Source organism: Lepidothrix coronata, unplaced genomic scaffold (genome assembly GCF_001604755.1).
Source record: "Lepidothrix coronata isolate B3197 unplaced genomic scaffold, Lepidothrix_coronata-1.0 Scaffold35, whole genome shotgun sequence".
NCBI lineage: Eukaryota > Metazoa > Chordata > Aves > Passeriformes > Pipridae > Lepidothrix > Lepidothrix coronata.
Window position 1 is genome coordinate 2,824,760 of NW_016690215.1, and position 27,280 is coordinate 2,852,039.

Below are 27,280 nucleotides of genomic sequence, written 5' to 3' on the forward strand. Positions count from 1 at the left end.
GAAATAATGTATCATCTTGCCTTGCTCAATGCCAAACCAAATAATTTTGTTTCCTAACAAACAAAATATACAAGAGAACATTCAGAAGATGGCTATTGAATAAAAGTTTAGGAACCAAGTTATACAGTTTTAAGGGATTCCAATCTGGGCAATGTGATGAGAGCCTCTTAAAGCCAAAATACCCTCAGAATGCTGAAAAGTTTCTGCTCGCCTTTTCTGTCCTGAAAGAATGAAGAAGGGATTTTAAACAAAAACTCATTGCAGGGATAAAAAAAATTATGGATTACTTAAGTATAACTTAAAGTCTCTTACTCTCTCAAGTGTAAGTTGAAGTTTCACCAGGATTTATAAGTATAATAACACTGGAGTTCTTAGAAGCACCACTTGTCTCTGCTGCCCTCAGCTGACGTGCTTTCCCCTCCAGCGTGTGCGGGCTGAGCACCGGGCCAGCTCAGGTAAATACACACCTGCCACCCTAACACCGATCCCAGGCAAAAGAATGGAAATCAGGGAGGGGGCAAACAACGGCAACCAACCCAGCTATGCATATTACATCTTGCCAGAGTAACTGGGTATGTCTTTAGAGTGCTGTCACCTTTCTTTTTGGGCTGCAGGTGTATAACTAGATGCCTGGTAACAGCAAACGGGGGTAAAACTGGGGTTACACCAGTTGGTTTTTTTCCCTGACGCACCGGGTCAGGAAAAGCTCTGCACAGAACGGTGGGCAGGCACTGGCCCGCCTGCCGACGCGGGCACCCCTCTTATCCGGACAGCCTGAGCCTCGGTGTTCCCCAGAGCGCTGTGCAGAAAGGGACGAGGCAGGAAATCCTCCTCTTTGGGAGACCCTGAGGAGGACTCTGACCCTCCCTTCCCTGCGAGGCGAGAGAGCGGCCCTAGCCCCCCGCCGGACTACAGCTCCCAGCGGGCCCTGCGAGAGCCGCCGCCATGTTGCTCCCCGTCTGCGAACAGCGGGGGTTGCGTTGTTGCAAATAAAACCCGTTCTTGAATAAAACTTTCTCAGAGTGTGCTTTGAGCCTGCAGTGAGGCGGGCAGTCGAAATAGTTCCTCATTCTGCCGAATTAGCCCTCATGACCTCACTGGGTGCGCTTTGCCAGGGGTTGCTTGGCAGCAGGCCAGGGGTCTCCTCTCCCAAGCCACTGTCTCCCAGAGGAGCTGTAAAAGCTCTTTTATTTGCTGGAGGCAATGTAGTGTCCTGGGAATGTCCTCAAAATACGTGGTGGGTCAGCTCATCTCCTGATTCTGCAGTATTCAACAAGCCCTGCTGCTGGTATATCTCACTTGGGACATTTATCCCAAACACTGCCCCAGATACGGCTCCATTGTCTGTGACTTCCCCTTGGAGCACACTTGGTGCATACGATTGAGGCACAGCTCATCATGGCATGGGCAGTACGTACATGCACCCACACAGACACCATTTTCCTACTTTTTTTTTTTTTTTTTTAGTTTTTCACAGCCATTCAGCAGCCCTTGCTATGAAGAACACAGTACCTTTGAAAAATCCACATTCTGCATTTTATCTAGAGGTAGGCATTGCCTGCGTAGCACTATCCCAGGGCAAGTTTTTCATAAACACACCAGCAGTTTCTCCTCTCTGGGTTCCCTTTGGGTGGATCTTATTTAAGCACAGCCCACATACAGGTTTTTAAAAGTCCTGCTAGAGGAGGAGCTTTGGTGGGAAATCTGGCAAGGATCATCTACAGCCAGGTGGCTCAGGGAGATAAGGAGAGATACACATGTGCACCTATCTGAGTGTGGGAACTGGGAGAGGATAGGCAGGGAACAACTGGATCTCAAATCCTATGGCAGAGATCTGTATATAAGTGTTAGGAAACCCGAATAAGAAATTTGAGTCAAAAGGCTTGAGGAGTAGCTTGGGTGGGAGCCGTGAAAGTGGGCTGGGGTGAAGTAGGAGAGGCTGAGATGAGATGAACAAGAAGCAGAGTCTGCAAGTGGACACCACTTGCAGGGGAGGAAGAAAAACGGGAATCTAGGAGGCAGTGTGGAAATATGTAAGGCTGTTAGTGCAGAAGTGGTGTGAGTACTCTTAAGACCAGGTTGGAGGCAGGGACACAAAGCACAGGTTGGTGGTTCTCCTTCCCTTGTTTTGTTGTTGTTGTTGTTTTCCCCCATTTTTAAAAGCATGGTAGTCCCTTGGAAGCAGCTTTATTCTACAAGTGTCCAACAACATTTGCTTTATCTTAAAAAAAAAAAAGAAGAGAATTTCAGTGACACTCTCTGCAATTGACATTGAATCCATGCATTTTTGGAGCCTCTTTGTTAACCTTAGCAGCAGTGGGCTCTGAACAATGTCAGAAGACTTCCTTAATTTTCTCTCACTCTTTTCCATCAATTGGCTTCTCTCACTCCACTCTCTCTTAGCAGCAAGTTTGCAGATTTTTCCCACTACCCCCACTATAAAAAACATGTAAGTTTTGAATCAAAAGAAATTGAGTACTTGGTCCATCCTATCCTAAGGATACCTACCCTCTCAGAGTCTTGTTTTCTGGGCACCCCGTATCACTTTTTACCTTCAGAAACCTTCTGGTAATACCCTAGCAGCTCCCTGTTCTTTCCCAAGGCATTCCTGCCAGTTTCCAGTTTTGTTACTGGAAAAAAAAAAGACAATTTAAAGTTCTCTTCCCCTTAGCACTGGACTACTCCATTGCAGGATTGCCTTTCTCTGTTTAGAGTAATCCACCTCCTGAACAGCTTTTACAGAAAGGCAACTTCAAAAATGCTAAATAATCACAAATTAACTGGTCTTTCTACGAGGCTGGCTAAGCCCAGGCCTCTCAGCTCTGTCATGGTCTTGTGTAAATCAGAAATGCAGAACTGGCATCAAAACTGTAACAGCCTGAGGAAGCACCTAATAACTAACATCCTGTGGGAAACTGCAGTGTTCCTCTGGCTGAGTCCCTTCCAGGCATCAGTGCACTGGCAAGAAAGCTGTGTATTGATTTTATTTCCACTACTTGCATGCTCGTGGAATCTCAAATTAAACATTGGAAAGACAAATCAAACTCTAAGGCAACGGCCTACTTATTTCGAGCTTATTTTCTTGAAGAACAATGAAGGAACAATGGAGAGGAAAACAAACCTTGCAGGAGGTTACAATATACGGATAGCCCACTTGGGAGTAGGGGCTGTTCTTTGCTGAGCAGAGAACACGGGAAACAGGGTAAGGACTGGGAACGTCTGGTGAGGGGCAGCAGCAGCAGAGAGGACAGCCGTTTTCCTCGGGGTGCATCCGGCCCCGCAGGCGGGCACAGGCCTAGCGCAAGGCCCTGCCCCGGGGGCACTGGGGCTCCGCCAGCACGGCCGGGAAAACCGCGCCCGAGCGCTCTCGCCTCCCCCTGCTCGGGCTCTCCCGGCCCAGGGCAGGCGGCCGCCCTCTCGCTCGGAGGGACCCGTCCCCCGGCCGCCGCCCCTCCCTCGCCCGGTCCCAGCCGCCCGTGCCGCGTACCTCGCGGAACCAGCGGGGTGGGCACGGGTGGGCAGCTCATCCCTGCCGGGGCCGGGGCCGAGCACGACTCCACCGAGGAGAGCTGGGGTACCAGTGCACAGCACCTCGACTTGCTCTGCCCCGCCCGCCCCTGCCGGAGGAGCCGGGGGCGGGGCCGCGCCGGCCGCAGCACCTCCCCGCGGGAGCGGGCGGGGCTCTTCTCCTTTGCGCCATGATGAACAAATGACCTCGCGGGGAATGAAATTTAAGTTCCACCGGGGAGAGAGAGTTCTCTGCTTCGAGCCCGACCCCACCAAAGCCAAAGTGCTCTATGATGCCAAGGTGACCGGCCGCGCGTGCCCCTGTCCCCCCTCCGGCCCGTCCCCCTCGTCCCCGGGCGCGCGGGGCGGGGCCGGCGCGCGGCCCGCCTGCTCCCGTTACCGCTCCCGCTCTCCCGTTACCGCTCCCGCCGGGTGCTGCGCGCGCTCCCGGGCGGGAGGCGGCGCGGGAGGGAAAGGGCTGCGGGCCCGACCGGGGATTCGGAGGCGGGAGGCGGGTCCGCCAGCAGCAGCACTTGTTGCGGGAAACGGGCGCTGGCCCGGAGAGGGGGGAGAAGGCGGAGAGGTCGCGGGGCGGGGGCCGCCCGCCAGCACGGGGCAGGGAGGCGAAGCGAGGCGGTGCCAGCCCCGCCGGGCTTCTCCCCTCGTCATCGCTCCCTGCGGGCGGCTCAGGCCCGTCCCCTGGCGAGACTCAGCTCTGTCCCTCCGCACACGGAGCCCCGGGGGCGAGGGGAGCGCGTAGCAGCCGTGTAGGAGCCTCTGGGCCTTTCCCAGAGCGCTGGGGAGCAGAGGCGGGTGACAGCGATGGGGCCCGGGCCCTCGGGGCCTGGCTGTCGAGACTGGTAGAGCGGAGCCGCCCAGGATTTCTGGGAGTGTCGGAAGCGCTTCCCGCCTTCTGTTTTCTGCTGAACACCTGCAAAGTAATTCTGAAATCTGGTTTTCATCCCCGCAGTTGCGTAGCGTAGATAGATTTATTCCCCCTCACGCTTTCCCACGCTTGCTGCCCTTCTGCCTTTCAGAAGGGTTTAAGTGGTACCGCTGGTGCTGAGAGTATACGGAAATAGGATAGCAAGCAGTGCGCGGTGGATCCTAGGTGTTGGAGTAGGAGGTGACTGATTCAGTAAGGCCTGACCTTAAGAGTAGTAATAGTAATTACAGAGCTTTATGTAAATACAGGATTATTTTGCAGTCCTAAATCATCTCTGCCCAACTTGCAAACAGAGGGTTTTTGTTTTGTTTTTTTTGTTTGGTTGTTTTTTTGTTTGGTTGTTTTGTTTGTTACAGAAAGGGATGAAAAGGAAAGTATTGCAACTGAATTCTTGACCAAATCAGTAGTTTTTGGTGGAAGTTTGCTAGTTGTGTAGGTCTGTGTTTCTCAAACACTTTTGATTAGGAACACCACCATCCTGTAATATTTTGGGCTGCCCTTTTGTTTGTACACATATTCTCATGTTCTGACAACCCCAGCAGCTTTAGTTGCTATCCACAGAGGTATCCTGAGTGCAAAACTGTGTAGTGCCTTTTCTTCCTCACTTTCAAATACCCTAAATAGCACAACTGTCCTTGAATCCATCAATAGTTCTTAAACTCTGGACTCCCAAATTAAACATCACACATGTTTTTAAATTAAAACATCACTGTAGCCTAACTGCTGATACATGATCTACTGAGAGCTACTCAAGTGCAGGCTGCATGATTCCTTCCTTTATTATTACTATTACCAATGCTTTTCTTAATGATCCACTAGATCCATCTTTTCCTTCTGAGGTGCAGGCTCTTTCAGACTAGCCCATGCATGAAAGAGAAAGAAAACAAAGGCTCAGATATTCACAAAGCATTTTAATGTTTTGTGGCAGCATTTCTGGGGTTTATATATAGAGAAGTGTTTTCTCCTGCTTTGTGGGCTTGAGACAGCACACAGGAGAAAACATTAATAGCCCAAATCTGCATATCCATGTTGTGCTACTGCGTTGTTTGACATCGCTCTTTGTCTGTCTTGAAAGCATGGGATATTTGAGGACAGGACAAAGATGGTGAGCAGCCTCCAGTGTTAAAAGTACTCAACAAGAAAGCTAGTTTTTCTGACCATTTAGTATAATCCATATCTTCTGCTCATGTCAGTGTTAACTGGCAAAATAATAAGTCCATTTAATTTAATTTTCTTTGTTTGTGCATAAACTCTCTAAATACTGGAAGAGTTACTTTCTCTCACACTTTTTAATACATACTATTCAATGTTTGTTTCAGATTGTTGATATTGTTGTTGGGAAAGATGAGAAAGGCAGAAAGATTCCAGAATATCTGATCCATTTTAACGGTTGGAACAGAAGGTAAGAACCCGTATATCTTGTTTCACTTCTCCCATTTCTTCTATTTTATTCTGCAAAGACAGGCATTGCACTGAATATCAAAGGACTGCTGTTGTCAGGAGTATTTTTGGTTTTGTAAATGCCTTCAGTATACTTGCTCATGTTGACACATTGATCTGTATCCATAAATTTCAGTGAATCAGTTTGATAGCCGTGAGTTTAAACTTCATGGGATATCTGTCTGCGACATATACTTGTGGCTCCTAGGTTTCCATTAATAAAAGTTTATGCTTTGTTAAATCTAGACCTGGATTGTTTGCTTATCAAGGCCAATACGTGAGTGCAGCGTCTGCCTGTGATCGATAGCATGTGTTGGTGTTACAAACGCTCTTGCATGTGAAGTCAAAGCTCGAGAGGTTTTAGACAACAACGAGAGTTGAAGCCACGTAAATGCAGAAGAACGGAAACCTTGTGATACAGATGTTGCTTCTTAATGACGTTAAAAGAGTGCTTTGTAGATTTAATGTATATTAATTCATTAGTAATCATGAATTCATTAGTAATCATCATATGTTCATATGTTCATAATTTTCTTTCTACTTATCCTTAGCTGGGATAGATGGGCAGCTGAAGATCATGTTCTTCGTGATACAGACGAAAACCGCAGATTACAGCGTAAATTGGCTCGGAAGGCTGTGGCTCGCATGTAAGAAATCCTTTTGGCCTCAAAATAAATGAGAGATTAATTTTCAAATTCAAACAGATACAAGTCTACAAGTGAGCTTGGCCTTAGCTCATGCTGTAGATGGTAGATATGTACTCAGTACAGTCAGTGCATTGTAGAGAGCTACTCTTCTCATACTGAAGTAGATATCTATGTATTCTTCTTAAGCACCACTCTAAAAGACTAACACTTAATAACTGTGTTATTCTTAACTATTGTGCAAAATGCTTGTATATTGGATCTGCATCTTCCCAAAGAAATGTACTTGCAAAATAACTTGGGAAAACCTGAAGTGTTTTTCAGCCAAAAGCAATAATATAATATTGGTTGGCCATGGCTTGAGGATCTGCTTGAGAACATGAATATGAGCTACTGTGCAGATATTAAGGTGTCCACTCTCAAATAAGCATTGCCCAAATTATTTCAGCATTAATTAATGAAAATAACTGAAACATATGTTTCCTGTGCATTTGCATGTAGTTGAATTAGCTAGGGTAAACAAATTAAATATTAGCCAAATTTCAGTGAACAATTTTATGTTCTGTAGGAGAAGAAAGGGAAGAAAGAAGAGACGTTGCAGGTTGCCTGGTGTTGACTCTGTGTTAAAAAGCCTTCCTGCAGAAGAAAATGATGAGAGCAGCGAAAACTGTGAGCTTATTTTCATCCTTTGGTAACTGGTGGGATGCCTTTAACTTCTTGACCTGGGGAGCAGTGCATGCTGTAACTTGCTATCAGGATGATGTAAGAGTATCGTGGTCCTGTCTGAAATACACAGAGGCAGTTGTATGAAGAAGGAGGCAGTAAGATTATTTTTTCCCTAGTCTACCTGGCACAAAGGTCTGTTTCTTGTCAGCTGACTGGCTGATTTTCACTTTCAAGACAGATCTTTAATTTCCTGCAATTTTCTTTGTAACTAGAAAGCTAGCAGGAACACTGGCTGGCACTTAACTGATGTTCTGGAAACTGTCACTGCACAGATCCAGACCTTTTGATTGAATGATTAATGTGTTAATTCCCTGTTCAGAATTAAAGACCAATGAAAATTGAGAAGATCCCTGCGTGTTCAGCAATGTAGGGAGCTTTTAAAAGTGAGTGTTTTTAGAGAGGATGCAAGAATACTTCCTATAAACTCATCTTACATATTTAAGATGTTTATAGCGTGCTGTAAATAATACTTGTGTGTTTAATTCAATTAGAATTATTCATTCTCATTAAATAGAACAAGCTAGTTGTGGTTTTTGGTGGCTTGGTGTTTTGTTCTTTTTTTTTTTTTTTTTTGCATTGGGGCCTGAAATTGTTTGGTCATAACCTCTGCAATGTAATAACGTGACATAAATATGTGAAATCTCTTTTATGCAGCTATAAGTAGTTCTTCTTCTGATGACAGTGATGAAGGAACAGATGAAGAAATAAAAAGTGAAGAAAGTGACATAGACGAGAGGACAGAAATGGTATATTCATGAGCTCCCTAAGTTAATAGAATTTAAAAATCTGTACTTGAAAATCTGGAAAAATTAAAGTAGATGAAATATAGGCCACAGGTGGTAATTTAGTTGGAATTAAAACCATAATTTTCTTACTCCTGGTCTCTACTGTTGTTGAGATTTCAAAAATTATACAGTATGTCATATTCTTGTAGAGTTATTTGATATTAATCTAAAAACACAAATTTGTTTCTTTTCCCCTCTTCCTACACATAAGGCTTGTGTGGAGAAAATGTAGCAGACTAGATTTCCCAGTTTTGTGGGTGCTGTGAAAATTTACTGATCTGTGCAGGTTGGACAATTCCTAATAGCAACAGGTTCCTTGTGTGTTTTACTATGACATAGACACGTCAACCCTGGTCTTAAATTAAGATGTAGAGGACTGACTTCAAGAAAAAACATTTATTTTTCTACAGTTGTTCTGAAGGTGTGTGGAATCTAAGTAGTACAGGGAGGGTGATCTGAAGCAGCAAAACCTAACAGATTTCTGGTTTGGTTTGGTTTTGGGGTTTTTGGTGGGGTTTTTTTGTGTTGTTTTTTTGTTTGTTTGTTTGTTTGTTTGTTTGTTAAATACTTAAGAGAATGCTAAATTTAAAAAAAAAAGTTTTAAGAAATGAATTTGCAGATGCTTTCAAAACCAGAATTGTTAAATAGCTTACAGTAAGACTATTATCCACTTAAATATTTATTCCATAAATAATACAATTTTATTTTTGTATGAGAAAAATGGATTGTTATATTGCATCCTGACTGCTGAAGTTCTTTTTTCACTAATATTCATGAGGACAAACAATATATTGTTTCTTGCACTGATCTGTTGTAGAAAGAAGAACAGGACACTCATACAAAAAGGGACATGGAAGAAAGAGCAATAAGCATAGAAATTCCTGAAGTCTTGAAAAAGAAGCTTGAGGAAGACTGTTATTATATTAACAGAAGAAAAAGGGTATGAAATAAAAGTTGTGAAATGAATGTTCATGGGAGGGTGAGGAAGATATCAAAAGTAGTTTTTGTGTGTACAAGTTCTGTTTTTTTTAATTTCGAGGTAAAGGTGAGCTTAGACAGTATAAGGAAGAATACCAATAATGTAGCAGACTTCTCTATAGTTAAAGCAATGACTTGTCATATTTAAGTGTAGTGTCTCAGTACCCAACTGTATTTTAGAATGCAGATTGGTTTTAAAGCTGGAAATGCAGCAAGCTTGTTAACCTGACCATGTTTTTTGTTGCTCCAGATGTTTATAAAGCATTGATCAAAAATGCAGTTTAAGGGTTGAAATTAATCAGTCCTGAAATAGCTTCATGCACTAGACATTTACTGAATTAATTGGTACATTACAAGCTCCTGTTTTAATTTGGTATGCTTGGTAACTGTTTTTATAAGACATTAATTTATTGTTTCTTTTTAGCTAGTGAAGCTTCCTTGTCAGACAAATATAATAACCATCCTGGAGTCATATGTGAAACATTTTGCTATTAATGCCGCTTTTTCAGCCAATGAAAGGTCTCGGCACCATCAGATGACTCCACATGCTAATATGAATCTTCATTATGTGCCACCAGAGAAGAAGTAAGTAACATTTAGTCCAGTGCTATTGTCACAAGAAGAATGACCTTGTGTTCTGTTTTATGGCTGTTCACTTGTGTGAGCTTATACCATGATGTATGTCTGTTTATAAGGCTTAAGGTATTTGACAGATACCTGTAGTACAGTAACGCTGACTGCTTATCAGTGAGAGTCCCTATATTCTGAAAAGTCATTATGCAAAAGTATCAATATCCTGTTTTAGCATGTAAGTTTTTGTAAATATTGTGACTCGTTTGGAAGAATGTGTTGCTGTTGTCAATGTGAAAAATTTCATATCTGATACGAGAATGTCCTGCTTAAATAAAACTGAACGGGTTCAAGTTTTATAAAGGATGAAGAATTAATACAAACACTTCTAAAAAACTCTAAGTGCCGGTTGGGTTTTTTTTTTTCAGTTGACATATGATCTTAAATCCTAGAGTCAATATGTAGGGAAGCTGTGGGTAGTAACACCAATCCTGTTTGTTAAAATTAATTGTGTCTTAGTTTCTGTTTTCTCAGCTGAGCTCTATATTCTTTTACCATACTACAAACAAATTAACCCTCCACATTTGCAGTGTGGTGTTTTTTGTTTGGTTGTTTTTTTCTCTCATGTTAAAGATTCTTGGTGTTAGATGAGGCTGCTTCTTTATGTAAGTTTACAGTCTTGTATTTTATCTAAGAGTGATCTTGACTTGTGTTACAATGTTCTATTTCAGTGGTGTGTAATTACACTATTCCTTGAAATACTTCCGTCTATATGAGTGTCTAGGTTTATGTTGATGTCATTCATTCTTTGACAGATTAATACTTTTCCTTTGTAGTATAATCTCCCAAACAAAAAGCTAGAAGAAATATCAGAAATATGAACAGAAGGTTGTACACACATTATAATTTTTAAAGGTGTATGTTTAAGGAACTTCTCCAAATGTGTATAGTTTTAGTGATCCATTAAGTAGGAGAGGTTCAGCGGATGGTTTTATTATGTTACCCTTACTGCTCTAACAATGAAGGTTATTGACCTTATTGGATCTAGTATAATTTCTGCACATGATGGTCCCCCAACCCAATTTAACTGTAGTATTTAAAAAAAACAAAGGCAGTAGTTTTAGCAGCTGATATGAAATGGTAATAGGTTTGGAATTTCTAACATGGGTCATTTTGGCAGAATCAAATTTCTATCACCCTACACATATATGCACTTGAAACATGAGAGTGGAATACCTTCATAGAGGTGAGAGGTGTTGCAGGTGGGCTGCACTTGGTGTTCTTTGTTCTGCTGTAACAGCACCACCTAACATTGTGAGTCTTTTGCACAAGCCGAAAACTGAAGTTCCTAGTAGCCTCTAAATGTAGTGTTTGATTACTGGAGCAGACCATTGGAGGCTGATTTCCAGTGGAAATTTATCTGGTTTTGTTGGTTCACTGGATATCTCTTAAGCACAGCCTTAACTGCATCTTAGCAGCTATAGATCAAATTCTTTGTATTCCTTATATACAGAGATTCAGTCTGTTGAGTACTTCCTTTTTCTGTGCCTCTGTTTTCAGCCTAGTAAACTTGGAAAAACAAAATAATGCTACATGAAAAACATCTGACTAACTTTGTTTACTCTACAGTAGATTTCATTAATCCAGTAATACAACAGAAAAATTGTGTAGTTTTTTTGAGGTTATGAAGCAGACTTTTTAAAAATTTGTAACTCTAAGTTAATGAGAACAATCACTGTCTTTTTAAGTATGCTTTTAATCACTTATTACTTAGTGATTAAATCAGCATATTGTAGTTATGATATTAATGGTCCATATTAAAGGGCAATTTTGTACAACTATGCTGAAAATTTTTGACATGCAACTTTTCGTATTCTTTTTCCCCTCTAGTGTTGAGTTATGCAAAGAGATGGTGGATGGGCTGAGAATAACCTTTGACTTCACACTTCCATTAATTTTGCTCTATCCTTATGAACAAGCTCAGTTTAAGAAGGTGACCTCATCAAAGTTCTTTCTTCCTATCAAAGAAAACTCAACAAATACTAACAGGTAGGTTGGATATAAGGAGTTTAATACTGCTCATCTCCTCAGTAAAATGTAGAAGAATGTCGTATTTGTGGGTTTTAACTTTTATTTGAAAACAAGTATACTTCTGGAAAATAGTATTTAATAGAAGGCCTCATCACTTTAATAGTTATTGGGAGGAGACTGTCTCATCCGAATAAGTGTTTAACAAGATGTGTGAAACTGGAAGAATTTCTTTTGTGGGGGGAGCCCTCATCTCTTCAATTCTGTAAAGCTGCCTTAATTTCCTAGGAATCAGGAGGAACTTTCCCCAAGTCCTCCTCTACTGAATCCGCCCACGCCTCAGTCAACTGACAGCCAGCCCGCCACAGGGGAGCCGGCCACGCCGAAAAGGCGGAAAGCTGAGCCTGAAATCCTGCAGTCTTTGAGACGTTCCACTCGCCACAGCTCCAACTGCGACAGGCTATCGGAAAGCAGCGCTTCCCCACAGCCTAAGAGACGTCATCTCGAGACCCCGGCTTCTATGCCTAAGCTCTTCTTGCACCTGGAAAAAAGTAGCTTTTGCTCTTCAAATTGTTGGTCTAAACAAAGTGTAAAGTTCTGTTCTTTTCTTAATGCTGTGTGGACTGAGAGTTGTGTGATTGAAGTGGGAATTCATTACTTTTTGTGTCAATTATTTATCTCTGAGGCATTATTACCAAAGAGAGAAATATAACACAATATTCTCAGTACTCTGAATATTTTTCCACAGTATTCAATGAGCTGCATTTCTGAAAGCCTATTTTAGGATAGCTTTTATTGAATTTCAGTTTTTAAGACTTCAAACATTTTAGCAGCAGACCTTAGTTGAGTTTAATGACTTATAGTTTCACAAAACAAGCAGTAAAATTTATTTCTGATTTCATTTGTTTTGTTTTTTCTTTCTTTTTGAAGAAACCCCTGTCCATAGCGGGTCGTCTTCACCAATAACTTTGACTCCTAGCAAAGAAGGGAGCACGGTTTTTACTGGCTTTGAAGGTAGAAGAAACAATGAACTGAATGAGGTAACAGATTTTAATGTTACTACCCTAGATTCCATAATTAAGGGTTTTGTGGACCTCAGAGTAGGGCTATGCAAAAAAAGATTTTGTTGGTATTACTTATCTTTGCATTTGAAGTTCTGTACAGACTAAATTATTTATGATGCTATAAAGATTTAATAACCAATGTCATCACATTTCATGTTTAGGTTTTGTCCTGGAAATTGATGCCAGAAAATTATCCACCAAGTGATCAACCGCCACCTCCTTCGTATATCTACGGATCTCAACATTTGCTGCGGATGTTTGGTAAACTGATGAAAAACTCTCTGCTCAATCGAAGTTGCTTTATTTTTTTTTCCTGTTGCTTATACCTTTGTGACTTTTCTGTTTGCTTTATCAGATTAAATTTTATTCTTTGCTAAATGTACATTTTAATCTATTTAGAACTCCTAGGCTATTCACAGATTTGGTTATCTTTTACTGGCTCTGTAAGCCTTCATTTAAGAAAAGCAAAGCAGTGTTACTTCCAGTACACTATCAAACATCATTAAACCAAGCAGCATTTGCTTTCTCAGCATGTTCCTATTTAGTAAGGCTTTGAAAGATCAATGAGTAGCTTGCAAGGAAAAGTGGGGTCTGTGGGGAGAAGAAATTTTTATATTCTTTTCTTTATACTGGATAAAAGTAATTAAAAGTTGCTTTTACAAGAACATTATTTCTTTTATTTACAGTAAAGCTACCAGAAATATTGGGGAAGATGTGCTTTCCTGACAAAAACCTAAAGGCTTTAGTAAAACACTTCGAAATGTTTCTGAGGTAATGTGACACAATGTACTACAGCAATGTTTCCATTGTTACTATATATAGAATGACAAGTCTTGGTTAAGAACCATGTTTGTGAAGAAATTCAAAGTCTACATTGTTATTTTTTTGAGAGCATAATCTTGAGAGTTTTGACTTTCAGTGACATAAGCAGGGGAAGAAAACTTGTGCTTTAAAACATGTTTTTAATTATGGTCGATTTTTTAAAATAAATATCTGTCTGAATTGAGCTTTGAACAGCAAGGTTCCTCTGTGATGTAGTGCAGTGGTTTTTAGAGATACCCAAACGATCTGAACACACAAGCTCCACAGCTGGAGTCAGTAAGCTCATACCTGCACCATGATCAGCTTTATTTCTACCAGGTGCTGTAGTTAGTATCTGTGCATGACAGTGAGGTGATAGATACCTAGTGTGGCACTGTGCTGTGCAACATCAATACAGTGGAAAATAAAATTGCCAAGAAAGTTTTGTAAATGTGAAACATTTGGAACAAATGTTGAAATTGTAACTTAATTTTTGGTCAATGACTTTAGTAGCCACGTATGGAAAAGTAACATAACATTACTCTAGCATAAATAAACGTCCTATTAGAGATCAGAGAGATGAAAGCTTAAATATGCTTTTACTTAAATTGTTTATCGAAAATAAGATGTCTCAAATGTCAAAGTTTCTACAATACAAAATTTCTCCCTGGAAGCATTTAGCTGTTAAGTGTTGCATCTCTCTCTTTTGTCAGATCCTTGTTGGCATTCAAAGTACCCTAAAGTCAAACAGGACAAAAGTAGAGCTCGTTGTTGGAAACCTGTTTTTGGAGTGAATATTTCTTAGGGAACTTAACTCACTATGGATCAGATCAGTTTTTATCAGACCTTTGCCTGTTCAGATTCTTCTGTGTTGACCACAGCAGGTCTCTGCTTTTTAGCATCCTTAATGCAGTGTTTTCATACCCATTCTATGGTTGAGCTGTACTGGAATAGAATAGAGGAAAGGAGAAACATGTCCCCTACTCCCTATACAAGTAGGGAGGTGGCTAAACTGAAAGTTCTAGTGGTAGTATCTGTGTCTGTCTTATTTTTCCATCTGAACATCTCATTGAAATGCGTATTCATCTCTAAATAGCAATAAATCACGTTGGCATTTTTAGGTGAGATAGAACTGTGCTTTTGAAGCAAATCTTTTGGTAGTTCCCATTTACCAGGCTTTGTGTTGGGATGTGGAGTGCTCAGAGTACACAAGCTGCATTCCTTGTAGAAAACACTTAAGTGTGCTTCAGTCCCCAAGACTAGGCTACAACTAAACCAAAATGGCCCCTCAAGGCAAGCATATCTGCTACAGCAAAATATTTGAAGGCTCTTAGTTAGTTTTTTTAAGTGCTTTCTTTTTTGACAGTGCCAAAAAAGCTTCCAAGTTACAGTTACTTCTGTAGGCAGCATTTGGTCTTTGGTAGCTTTGTCATACTCTTCTTAGTCTAGTTTCCTTATCAGTTATGCTGTGTAGTCAAATAGGTAGCACAGAAACCATGCAGATTATTAGATTTTTTTTTTTCTCAACAGATATTCATGGTACTTTAACATGTCTTTCATTTGGGTATGTATTTCTTTGTCCCATGTGTCATTGAAAGTGGTCAAACAATTACATTTTCTAGGAACTTGTTTATGCTTGATTTTTATCACAGAAATAATTCTGCATTATCTATTTCTAATTACAAGAGAAAAGTTGAGGTTGAGGTGACATCTTGTACTAGTTCTTCAATTTTCATATTCTGTCTTCCTTTTTGGGAATGAATTAATGGATGTTTATTATAAATACTTTATATCAGTTCTATTCCGGCTTACTTTCAAAGGGTAAGATCTGTACACATTAGATGATAGCAACCAGTTTACTTGTGGACCACTTAATTTTTTTTTAGTGAATTGCTCTTGATTGACAAGCTGAAGTACTCTCCATTTCTTTATTTTTCTAATAGCAGACAAAGGATTGATGTGTCTGTTTGCATTAATAAAACTGCTTCTGAATCTTCTTTGAAGTCTAGGTAGAGTAGTCCAAGCATAAGCAGTTTATATATTTTTAACTAAAACTTCCATGTAGTAGACAACTGATTTAGTTCTTACATAGATACTGATTTAATTTTGAATTATAATTTTATGGCTAAAATTTACAGTTTCATTTAACATTTATACTATTAATGTCACGTGGGCTGAGGAACTGAGACTTACTTAATACTTTGTCTGGAAGCTTGTTTTATTGAGTTTACTTAGTACTTGATAGATGCATTAAATTTTCTTTGAGATGCTACATGGATAATATTTTCCAGTCATGCCCTCAGACTGCTGCGAGACAAGATTGTTCTCAGTTTCCCAGACAACCTGTATTTTTGAAGAATGTATGAAATGCATCTTTTTGACTTTCTTGTTAAGTAGAAGCTGTACCCTTTGTGCTTAGTGCAGCTTTCTACACGTGTGCATAATGAAAATTTCTTCCTGGAGAACATGAAAGTTGATTTCTCAAGTATAGAATTTGCAGATGTAAAGAAAATCAATTTCTCAAATTAAGTACAAAACTCTGAGTCTTAAATTATTTAGTTTGGAAATAATTCATAGTACTTGCAGTCTGAAGTAGACTTTAATGACAGTCACCAAGTGGTTTCACCGAATTTCACTTACAGTTTGAGTTTAGTCTTGAGGAGCAAGCAGTGGAAGCTCACAGAATAACTGGTGCTTGCTTACTGGTATTCCAATAGTGAAGGACTCCTGATTAAATCTTCCTGCCTGTTAATAGTTTTTGAGTAGAGAAGGTATTATCTTTTAACTAGTTCCATTATTTCAGCTATTTTTAAAATAAAATGCTGTATGGGCTGTATTTTATGATTTCTCTTTACTGTGAGGTGCCTAGCATGGCTCCAGAGGCTGCTTCAGTGATGAGAAATGATAGGCAAGAAGGTGCCAGTTTCTGGTTTGCTGTTTCCATTGATTTGAACACAGCCTTGACTTGGAAAACTGTTTTGGAATCAGAGAAGTCACTTCTCAGGACTGTTGTCCAACAGGAGCTACTTAAAAATTAGGAGACATTAGACACAGCATGTCTGTTTTTACAATAGCAGGACCCATTTTCACCGAGATAATTTCAGGATTGTATTGTAGGAAAAAAGGCAAAGCTAAGTGTACAGCACTTCAGGAATACAGGTATTTTGACTTTCATGAAATGCAAAATGTGATGAAATATTTCTAAAATATTGCTTCTAATACATATTTTTCAGATGAGGCCAACATGTATTCTTTCGCATTATGGAGAACTTATTTCTTAATAGTCTCTAGTTTTGCAATTTGTCTTGAGTTTTGAAATACTCCCAGGTATTTCAAACTCAATATTTCCTGTAAGCTTAGATCTATTTTACCCTGATGCTTTACAATCTGCTCGTATCTATTGTGCCACTCTGCTCCATGGGTAGAAAAGTATTTTGATACTGTTGAGCACTTTCTGAGAAGGAAGCCAAGTGAGACTGTGACCAAATTAGAGAACTGTAATAATAAAATGTATGTATAGAAAGATGACAAGTTGTTTCAAGTAACCTTAAGAAACAGAACTCTGGTTTTGACAGCACATTTTGAGTGTAGTAATTGTATATGTGCAGTGGTGAATTATCACCACTAGTCTGTGCTAATGTACAATTAATGAGAGGTTATTAGTGTCTGAGAATGAAAAAATGAAGCACTGCACATGGTGAATAGAAGAGAAAACATCTTTAGTTAGGTCAAGTTTCTTTGTGACAGAATTCCTGCTCATTGTGATTCATTGTGGCTTAATAAAGTTGCAAGATGATAACTAACTAAAAATCACTTTCTGATAGATCATAAAGAATGCAATTATGCCAGTGTTTGTTATATTGATTATTAATTGATCCATATTATTGAACATATTAGGGTTTTTTTGGCCTCTCAGTTTTTGGGATTAACCAGTTACTTGGCAAAAAGTATCTGTGCAACATAGCAGTTATGATATACTAGAGAACTTTATGAAATTGGAGCTTACATGTGAGAAAATCAAGTTTTCGAGTATAAATTGAGGTGTGGGTTTAGAGGGCACAGACATAAAGGAATATTCTTTTAAAAGTTTTGAAACACTTTGAAGTAATTCTGTTTGCACAGTGCCTTATTTCAGGGCATTACTATCATTTATTTGGGCTTTGCTATATTCATTGAATGGGTAGAAAAGCAATTACCATTTTAGGTCCTCTCAAACGTTTGGCACCTTGATGTTGAATGCTTTTTAGTCAGTGAGTACCTGGTATCATACAGGTTCTTATTTTCAGAGGGCTTTTGTTTGCTTGGTCTGCAGAATATGCTCATCTGTGCTTATTGTTCTTGACTAAAGAACAATAAGGTTTGATTGCTTTGCCAAAAATACTTGCTGAAACTCACCATGTGGTTTGCTTCTCTTCCTTCTGCTTATCAGATCATGAGTGTTTGGGTACTCGAATGAGCATATTGCTGGTCAATGGCTGAGGTTTGGATCACACATCTAAATTGAGAGGTTGCCCAAAATACTTTAAATGTGCTACAGTAGCTTTTTAGAACGCAGCTCTAGGGATCTGTGCTGGCCTTACCACAAGTGGGTCTTCATCCTCAAGACAAACGAAGGACTCCCGTATTGAGCTCTTGTAGTGCTATTTTCCCAAAAGTGGTACTAGAAGTTACCACTTTTAATGATCACTCAGCCTGATTACTGGAAATGCTGTGTTGACAGCTTGGCATCTTCAGAGTTCTCTGCCCTCTCCCTTAAAAGACCAAGGGCAATGGTGTTATGATGGAGTTTTTGTTGGGGATCTTTTGCTCTGAACAGCCTTCCAGATGGAGATAGGCCTATAAACTGGGGAGATAACTCTTATTCTGCAAATGACGTTTCTTTTGATGAGGTGACTCATAGAGTTAGGATCCATAATGCTCTCTTAGAAAATTCCTTTTGATAGATCATTACAGTTGCCTTTCAAACAGCACCTCTCTCAGGCCACTGATCTCTTCAAAGCATCTGCTTACCTTCTCAAACTCTGTAGCATAAGTGTTTAAGATGTCACCTTCCTGGGAGCTTTTCCTTTGGACTCTGTGTTCTTATACCTTAATGGCTGAGGTTGTCTTTCTAAAAATTAAAGTTTTCCTTTCATTGTCATTTTCACACTTTTTGGACTATCCCTGAAGTTTATTCATGTGATAGTAGCTGATGCTGAGTAGAAATTTTTTTCTTCAAGCAGAGACTGGTCTGTTAATAAGTTGTGTTGATGCTGTCAAGACAAGGCCCTTTTTGTTAAAAGGTGACGCTGTTAAAGCTCATATTAATTCAGTGACTCGTGTTGATAAATGTTCCTGACATGTGTCAAGTGGCTTTCTAATGTGGATAGTGATAATTCTGGGCCTCTTTTGTTAGATCTGCCTGTATAACTCAAAGTCAGGTGGTAGTACATTTGTGAGGCTATTGCTTGGAGTCACCTGAGGTAAGCTTGCTTACAGGCTCCCATGCTTGAAGATCAGAACATAGGAATTCTTCAAGCTAAGTTGCCTACATATCTGTTTCCCTCGTCTCCATCCCCTCTAGTCCTTTGAGAAGTATTGCCTCTAGCTGTGGTAGGGAGGGAAATATCTGCATTGTACCATGTTACCCCTATGTTCTAAGCATGAGTGTAAAGCATGAGTTTTCTTTTTGAGGATGCTCATGATGAAAAATTGTGCAGTCTTGCATCAGTGTGGACTGTGCATCTCAGAACTTGGTTACTCATAAGCAGTTTCATACATCAACTGTGTAGATGTATGCATATGAGCTCTATAAAAAGCATAAAAGTGAAAAAGGCAATAATGCAACAGGTGACTGAATTGATCAGCTTTGTGAGTTAAAAGTAATGAAAGAGTTTCTGAGTAACTCAATAGCAATGTGCTTTCTGATCTATAGCTGAACATTTGTTCTGCCTGCTAAGTACAGCTCCCTCTGTCTTTAAATCTTGGCTCATGACTTAAAGGTACCATTGTAGTTGATCCTGGAGCTATTTTAGCTTGTCCAAGAGCAAAGCATTAGTGAAATATCCACTAGCTAAGAGTCTTAGGAGACTCCTAATATTTCTGTGCCAGCGTTCTGCACTGTGATGTAGTTTGAATAGAAAACAGCTTCAGAAGGGCCCTGCTCTTTGTGTACAGATATAGAAGGGATTGGGACAGAAGGTGACCATGTGTTTATTTCGGCAGTTTTCTCCCACTTCTCTGCAGAAAATAATTTGTTTGCTAGCTCTGGGGTATTTTTTCTTTTTCACAACTGTTCCGTGGAGAACAGGGAGATGTACATTTGACTGCGTGCATTCTGCCTGCTTTTTTTTTTCTTTTTGAGCTGTAACTGTGGCACAGCATCTCAGTTAACATTTCTCATGTCTACCAGCTGTCACTTCAGTATACACCAAACTGGCATGTATGACTGATCTTAAGCAAAAGTCAGGAAATTTGTAAGAGAAAATGAGCTTGTTTCCCATTACTTGCCGTTAAAATTCTTGGAACTGTCAGCTAACCAATGCCCCCTCTGAAGGTTCCTTTGTTTTAGTGTTCTTTTAAAACATGTTCCCTAGTATGATCCAGCTCTTAGTACTCTGTTTTACTGAATGTTATCTAAAGACACTAAGATTTTCATCAGCCCCTGTAATCAGTTGGAGTCATCAACTTGTGTTAATGAAGAATTATTAATTAAATACCACTTGTAGGTCATCTTAATCTTGTGTTTTCTAAGCATGTTAGGTGCAACTCTGTTACTACTTAGATGTTACCACACTCAGTTCACACTAACCCCTGGTATTGCAGAAAATGATTGGTAGCTCGTCAGAGGTCATAGCAGTTGATGATTCTGGTATTTTATTAGCTTCTAAATTGCCCTTATTTCAGTACTCTTGTAGTGGTTTGAAACATTTTACATCGGAAACCATTCTAGGCCCCCCTGTATACTCTTAATTAGAGAGCTCCTATGAAATAAGCAAGTATGGAGGAAGTTGACAACATGCAGTCTGAATTAATGATGACACACTGAAGGATTGTATACAAGCTGAAAAAGCTTGTATTTCTCACTGCTCTTTCTAGACTTAGTGGGATATAATTAGTTATTCCTCCAGTTTAGCACTTGTTTGATACCCGTGTTTAAGTACAAGTGTGTGGGAAAAATCAACCTTTTTTCGCATATCTGCAATTTTATGCTGTCACCATTTGATGTGAGCTCTGAGCAATTAATATACTCCTTATTAAATTTAAATTGGTTTATACAGAGAATCTTGCCAGTATTCTTTGATGCTTTTGCTCTGTTAAGATCAAAGAATTCAGGCAGTGTAGCAGTGAGTGAGGTTGGAGAAACACTGTTTTTTAGTTTGGACTTTCTGTGTCCAGAGTATTGGTTCTGCAAAACTGATATTTCTGGCTTCCAGTAGTGAAGTCATCACCCTAGCCACTGTTAGTTGAGAAAATCCAGATCCTGCAAATGACATTGTTTCCTGTCATTTCTATTGCTTCCTCCTCTTAGCTCAGAGAACCTGTAGCTAAGTTTGCCATGTTTATTGATGCTGATCTTTAATATCCAGGTATTTTTGAAGGTCTGTGGGATTTTTTTCTGAAGCGCAGCTTGATTGTAGTCTTGAATTTAAGAACTGTTTTGCCCTTTGACCCCCACTTATATACCCAGTGTCTTTGATTACAAAGGAAAGAGCAGAAAGCTTATAGTCATTTTAGCTGTTTGTTACTAGTGTTAGTAGTAGCACTGTTTATTCTCATTTTCAGTCCTAAACAAGGAAACAGTTGTGTATTAGAAGAGCAGGAAGACATCATAAAATATTGGGTGCTTAGCTGTTTGAATAATACTTTAAGACCATCTTGCAGAAATAGGAAAATAAGGAACTGGATTTGCAAAGCATGTGTTTTGTCTTTGAGAACCATATTTAAATCAGATACTCCTGAAAGATGGAGACCCTAAATGCACAGGCACATGAAACATGAAATCATAGCTTTACTTACCTTAAAAGATACAGCTTGACTTAATGGTTCCTGGCCATTTGTATAAGATTCTGTCATGATAACTGAAAATACTGGTTTCGACACAAATGAAAATAGTATGCTGAACAGGCAATTTACAGCAGTTGCAGAAAGATCTCTTTAACTTCTTTTTTCCTTCTGTGATAGTTTTTGAGATTCTTTTTCTGAGTGTAGCTTCAGCTTTTGAATTTTTTTTTAATTGATAGGGAAAGGCTGTTTCTCACTATGTAAAACTTGTGAAAAATAGGGCAGGTCTTTTGTATGCCAAATTTCAAAGTTTAATAATTCTTAATTCCCAGGCTGTAGTTTTGCTGAGCTTAAAAATTAATTTGAAAATACCATTTCTCTTAAATGTTTCATGTTCTGTTCCTTTTTTTGGTGTGCTTTTTTCTCAGGTTTTTAGCAGAATACCATGATGATTTCTTCCCAGAATCTGCTTATGTAGCTGCATGTGAAGCCTACTACAGTACTAAAAATCCTCGGGCAATCTACTGAAGTTATTAATAAGGATTAAATCCTACTATACATAGACCATGACAATGCTATTCTGCTATATGGCTACAAGATGAAGATGAAAAAGGAATTAAAACAACTTCTAGAGTTGAAGAAATTGGAAAATATCTTTTGTGATGGTTGGATTACTTAGGAATGGAGAACTACTTTTCAGAAATGTGTGTAGACAGCATTGTGAGTCACACAGAGGATTGGATATAAATCTGATTCCAGATGAATGAAGAAGCCTTGTTCTGACTTCTAATGCATAGGACTTCCCAGGACTAATAAAGAGGAAAGGAGGCAAAAGCAGAGGCATTAGCAACAGGACATTTTCATGAAGATAGATCATCATGCTGTTTCATTTTAGCTCAGCCTCTCCTGCCTGAGAAATAAGACTTGACTACACATAAAGAGAACATCTCTTTACATAAAGAGAACATTTAACTGGTGTCTTATGAATTGTTTTCCTCACAAATTACACTTCATTTTGTGGAACCGTCATGATAGAAAGGATTGCTTAATGTAAAGATGGCTTTGCTATTTGGCTAGCATGGCATCTGCCTCAAGAATGACTTTGTTGCTTGAACAAAAGATGTGTTGCTTACTTTGCATTTTGCAAAGGTGAATATAGCCCTTTCATGGTAAGACTGCCAGAGTTCCAAGCAGACCATACATTGCTGGGAATTCAGCATTTACTTGGCAATAAATGATTTCCAGAGCCATTATGAAAGAACTGTTTTTCTACAACTAAGTGGAGAAGTCAATAAAGTCATCGCAGTTTAACTGGCAAACTTCTTTTCTTAATAAAGTTCACAGTGGCTGCTGTGTAAATGTGTGATTTTCACTGTCTAAAACATCTTGGTTTTGCTTAATTAGTATTTTTGAGGGTGCTAAGTGTGCGAATAATGAGAAGTGGGAGCACTGACAACATACGGAGGAGAAGCCTTTTTTGTATCATTGGGTGTTCTTCTGCAGACTTGAAGGATGTCTCTTTAGACAGTTTTAGACACTTTGGCTCTGGAAATAGCAATTCAGTGAGAACTGAGTTCCTAGAAATCTGACAACACATTCAGTAGAAATTAATTGAAACATAATTCTTGTCATCAAAACCTCATCCATGACTTAGAACGCTGGCCTTCAGAACACTCTGCTATGTCGAGATAGACACAGATTTTAAAAGCACAGGGAGAAAACAGGACTCTGGCTTACAGACCACTGCATTAATCACTCTGTAATCCTTGGTTCAGAAAACTTCTATTAGAATGCTGTCTGTAATGCAAAACTCGAGTTTCCTCACAGATTTGCAGAAACCAATAATATGGAGAAATCATCTTTCAAATGTAAATGGCAAGCTTAGTCTAAGGCCAAAGAAAACCTGAAATCTGCTGTTGACATGCATTGTTGCTTTTCAGATTGCACTGCTGTGCTTTTGAAAATATATGAATTAGCTTAATTTTAGCAGTTAAGGTTCTTCTTTTTAGAGAAACTTCTATGAACAGTCTGTTAAACTCAATGGTTATTAAACCAATGCTTGGCATGGACACATGCAGATTTGGTGGTTGTTAATTCTAAAGATTACTGTTTAGCAGTACTATTTTTTAAATGCATTTCTGTTGTACCAAAAAGCCCCCACATTTGTAAGCTTTCCTCATTCTCAAGTGAGAAGTTTTGAATCTCTAGCAGAATCGATGTATGCCAAAATCCACTTTGCCAACATGTTTCATTCTAAGTTTAAACCATGTTTCTCTAAGAAGACAATTCTACAGAACACTAATGACTCTCTGACATGAGCTTAGTCTAGGAATGCTGCCTGAAATTTCATCCTCTATCCTTTCTATTGCAGGAATGTTAGTGTATAATATGGCAGGTCTGGTTTTGTTCAATTGTTGGTACCTGTGCGTACAAGGCAAGTTATGAGCAGCATTTAAACCTTATTGTATGACTGTGTTTAACCATTAAAATGGCAATTTTTGCATGTGGGTGTTGGGAATACTATTGGTATTGCCTTGTTGATACTTTGTGGCGATGCTCAAAAGATGTGAGGGGGAGAAACTTCTGAAGGTCCAGTTAGTGTAGTCTTCACCTGAACAAACTTTGTTATGAAATTCTCTTGGAGCTGCTGTTGGATATAATGTTACAAACTATCTTGCTCTCATAACAACCAAAAACTTTTCTCAGAAGTTGCACCTTTTTTGTGCTTCTTGACGCTTCTAATTGATACAACTTTCCCAGACACTATATATTTGAATTAAAAAAAATTAGGCTTACATATTCAATTACATCTTTGTAATGTACATCTTTGACATCCCCCTTCCCTACTGTCACTCTTCCTTTACAGCATTTGTGGTTTTATACCTGATTTATTTATTCTTAAGCTGCAGGAGTGGGAGAGACTTGGAGAAACTTTAACTAGATTGAGTTAGAGGGATAGTTCTTACTAGTCTTGAAATACATAGAGACTTACCCTAGTGTGGGCCCCAAAATTTGCTTGAAATGTAATGTTCAAGGGTTCTTGTGGCTGGAGGAACCTAAGTAGTGTAGTTATACTTCCAATGTGAATCTGTAGCTCTTTGAATGTCCTTGACTGATCAGATATTTGATGGGATTCACATCCATCTGAGATGATGAAAGATGCATTTAACTGTTTGTTATTCCCTGGTCACTCTTTGTAGAGCTACTCATATCAATGTTTTCTAACCTGATTCAGTCAAAATGGCTTGGGTTAGCTGAAGGAATGTGAAAACCTGACTGAAACAGGCTAGAGAGCCTTCAGGGAACAAGTCTGCTGGCAGACTTCAGAGACAGCCTCTGCAGAGGAGGAGCTGAGCTGAGAAAGCAGGTTAATGGACAGTGATAGTTTACACCAACGTCCCTGTTTGTACAAGTCACATGTGCTCTGCTTCCAAAGGAAGAGGGGTTGATTTGTGTATTTAAGGGAAGTATCCCAGTGTGATTACAGTGCATACTTATACTGGTAAGTCTCTATGCTGAAGGCAAATCCTTCCACTTGCCTTCAGGAGTGGAGTGCTTCCACAGTGAGAGTGGTGTCAGGTTTTGGATATGACTATTCTTGGGAAAAGGCAGAGGGGAGGAATTGCAGCACAAGTTTAAAAGCAGATGATGCAGCTGTTGTGGTGTGGAAAGAGTGCTGCTGTTTGTGTACCTGAGGTGCTTGGTCTGTGCTTACACCACTAATTTCAGTTCCTGCTCTGACTTTGTCAGCATGAAGGTGCCTGAGTAACTCGACAGTAGGCTACAGGACTGTGAAACTGCCCTTATGTAAAGTGCTTTACGTAGACAGTAAAGATTACCAAAGAAGAATAAATGAACAGAATATAACTTTAATATTCTTCTGCTTTATTCTTGATTTTAGGTTTGATTTTGTACCTATCATGCTTAAAAAAAAAAAGAAGATACTGTTCTTTGAAGTGCACTAACTAGAGTTGCCATGTTGCCTTTTGTTTTGCTACTGTGTTTTTCAAGCTCAGACTTTTATGTAGGGTCCTTTTCTGCTGAGATGACCAATGCAGAAGTGACCAAGTGCTAATTTAAAGTATGTTCCATGTCCAATTCTAAAAGCAAACTTATGCAGATGTTAGGGTTTCCCTTGGCACTTGATGTGGGCTTACATCACGTGTTGTCAGCTGTTACGTCGGGAATGTTTGATGGGAGCTTGTCAAACAGTAGTATAGGATGACCTTGCTCTGAATTATGCCAAGAGGAATATTTGTAGTCAGAGGAAATAAAAAGCTGATTGGAAATAAAAAGCTGTTAATACTTTTCATGTTTGTATCATAAAAAGTGTTATCAAGACATTTGGGAAATACACTGGAGAGATTGTTATTGGAGTTAAGATGTATATGTATATATTAAATCCTTCTTTTCTTGAAAATGATAGATTTTCCCTGCTGGAGTCATAAGCACATCTCCCAGAAATTTGTATACTGGGGTGGAAATAAGCTTTTCAAGGCAGGGGGAAGGAAGGAACATGTATTATCCTTAACCAAGCCAAGTCTCAAGTCAAGCCTTTATTGTGGTAGTTAGCTGTAGAAAAGCACTATGCTGACAACTGTTGGACAGAGAGTCTTGTTTTAACTTCTGGCCTGGTGCATGTTTGATTGTTTTTAACTTCTTGACCTATGAACAGAGCTGGAGAGCAAGTTTGTGCACTTCAGAGCGCACAAAGTCTACTCTCTAAATTCAAGGATAAAATGCCAAATAGCAGCAGCAAAAGCATACTTAGGCCAAATGCATAAAAAATATATATATTTGTCCTGTGTACTGTAGTATCTTTGTGGTATGAGATCATGGCATTCAATTGCATGAACAAGTCAAGTTACCTGTTTAGTTTTCTATGTATATACATGATAGTGTCATGAGGTTCCCAGGAACAACAGTTCTAGATGGCATGTTATGTTACATTTGCAGTGCATTTGGCTGTAATTGGTACAACCTCAATGTGTTTACACAGTCAGTTTTTTCACTTGCTTATGAAACATTGAATTTGGAGGGATTCTCAGCTTTTTGTGTAGTTGCATCATTTTTCTGTATGAAATTAGTGAATACAGGTACTACACTTCTACAGTCAGATGTAGAAACACAGTGCAGTGTTTCTGTCTCAATTTTTAATGGCTTTTACTTCAATGACAACACCCCTCACGCCGCAACTTCCAAAGCAAAGTTTGGAGTATATATTGCCTCGGGAAAATGTTATCAGCAATGACTGAGTAGCAGATGTAGATGCTTACTAAGATCTAACTTAATGCATCCGCCCTATTGCATGCATTATGTATTTCCCCCTTCTAACTCATATAGCAGATGACTTTTTTGCATTAAGGCTAAAGATTATAGCAAGCTGAATAAAATCAGTGTATTATAAACTCGTGCTCAAAGATGAAAAAGAAGTCTGTTTTAAAAAAAAAAGTGTGAAGGGCAAATGAAGTACACATTGTTCCTTCTGTCAGCTGAGAGTGGTTGCTCCTGTCATGTGAACTGGGCAACATTTTGAAGAGAATGAACAAATCTCAGATGCAAATTGATAAATCCTAGCACTAATACAGACCTTTAAAAATGTCTTCTAAGGAATGGAGAAATGGAATGCCTTCTAATTTCTCTGCCATTTTGTTGCTAGAAATGGCAGAAAGCTTTGATTGAGAAGGGCTTTTTCTCTTATCGATACAAGACATTGTATGTACTTCTGGGGAGAGCAACCCAGGTATTAAAGCGTTGAATCATACAATATGTTTATGGGGATATTTCAGCGTGATGCCAGAAAACAAA

At 39.4% G+C, this 27,280-nt stretch overlaps 1 protein-coding gene across 4 annotated transcripts; it reads left to right on the forward strand.

Moving 5' to 3' along the window:
- Positions 1–3,517: 3,517 nt before the first annotated feature.
- On the forward strand, positions 3,518–27,280 carry MSL3 (male-specific lethal 3 homolog (Drosophila)). 4 transcript variants are annotated; one of them, XM_017812298.1, is made up of 13 exons: positions 3,518–3,808; positions 5,773–5,855; positions 6,445–6,540; positions 7,106–7,206; positions 7,918–8,009; positions 8,866–8,988; positions 9,451–9,611; positions 11,487–11,645; positions 11,913–12,175; positions 12,555–12,664; positions 12,850–12,949; positions 13,375–13,459; positions 21,901–27,280. In XM_017812298.1, exons 1-13 carry the CDS (start codon positions 3,710–3,712, stop codon positions 21,998–22,000), a joined length of 1,572 nt encoding a protein of 523 aa, XP_017667787.1. In that variant the 5' UTR covers positions 3,518–3,709; the 3' UTR covers positions 22,001–27,280. The 4 variants fall into 4 exon arrangements, 3 of the variants coding, with proteins under 3 accessions (XP_017667787.1, XP_017667784.1, XP_017667785.1); XM_017812295.1 differs by lacking the exon at positions 3,518–3,808 and adding an exon at positions 4,488–4,645; XM_017812296.1 differs by lacking the exon at positions 3,518–3,808 and adding an exon at positions 4,488–4,633.

Coding starts and splice junctions, on each gene's coding strand:
- MSL3 (XM_017812298.1), top strand. CDS start 3,710: ATGACCTCGCGGGGAATGAAATTTAAGTTCCACCGGGGAGAGAGAGTT. Junction 12,665..12,849: donor GAAACAATGAACTGAATGAG/GTAACAGATTTT, acceptor TTTCATGTTTAG/GTTTTGTCCTGGAAATTGAT. Junction 12,950..13,374: donor ACATTTGCTGCGGATGTTTG/GTAAACTGATGA, acceptor TTTTATTTACAG/TAAAGCTACCAGAAATATTG.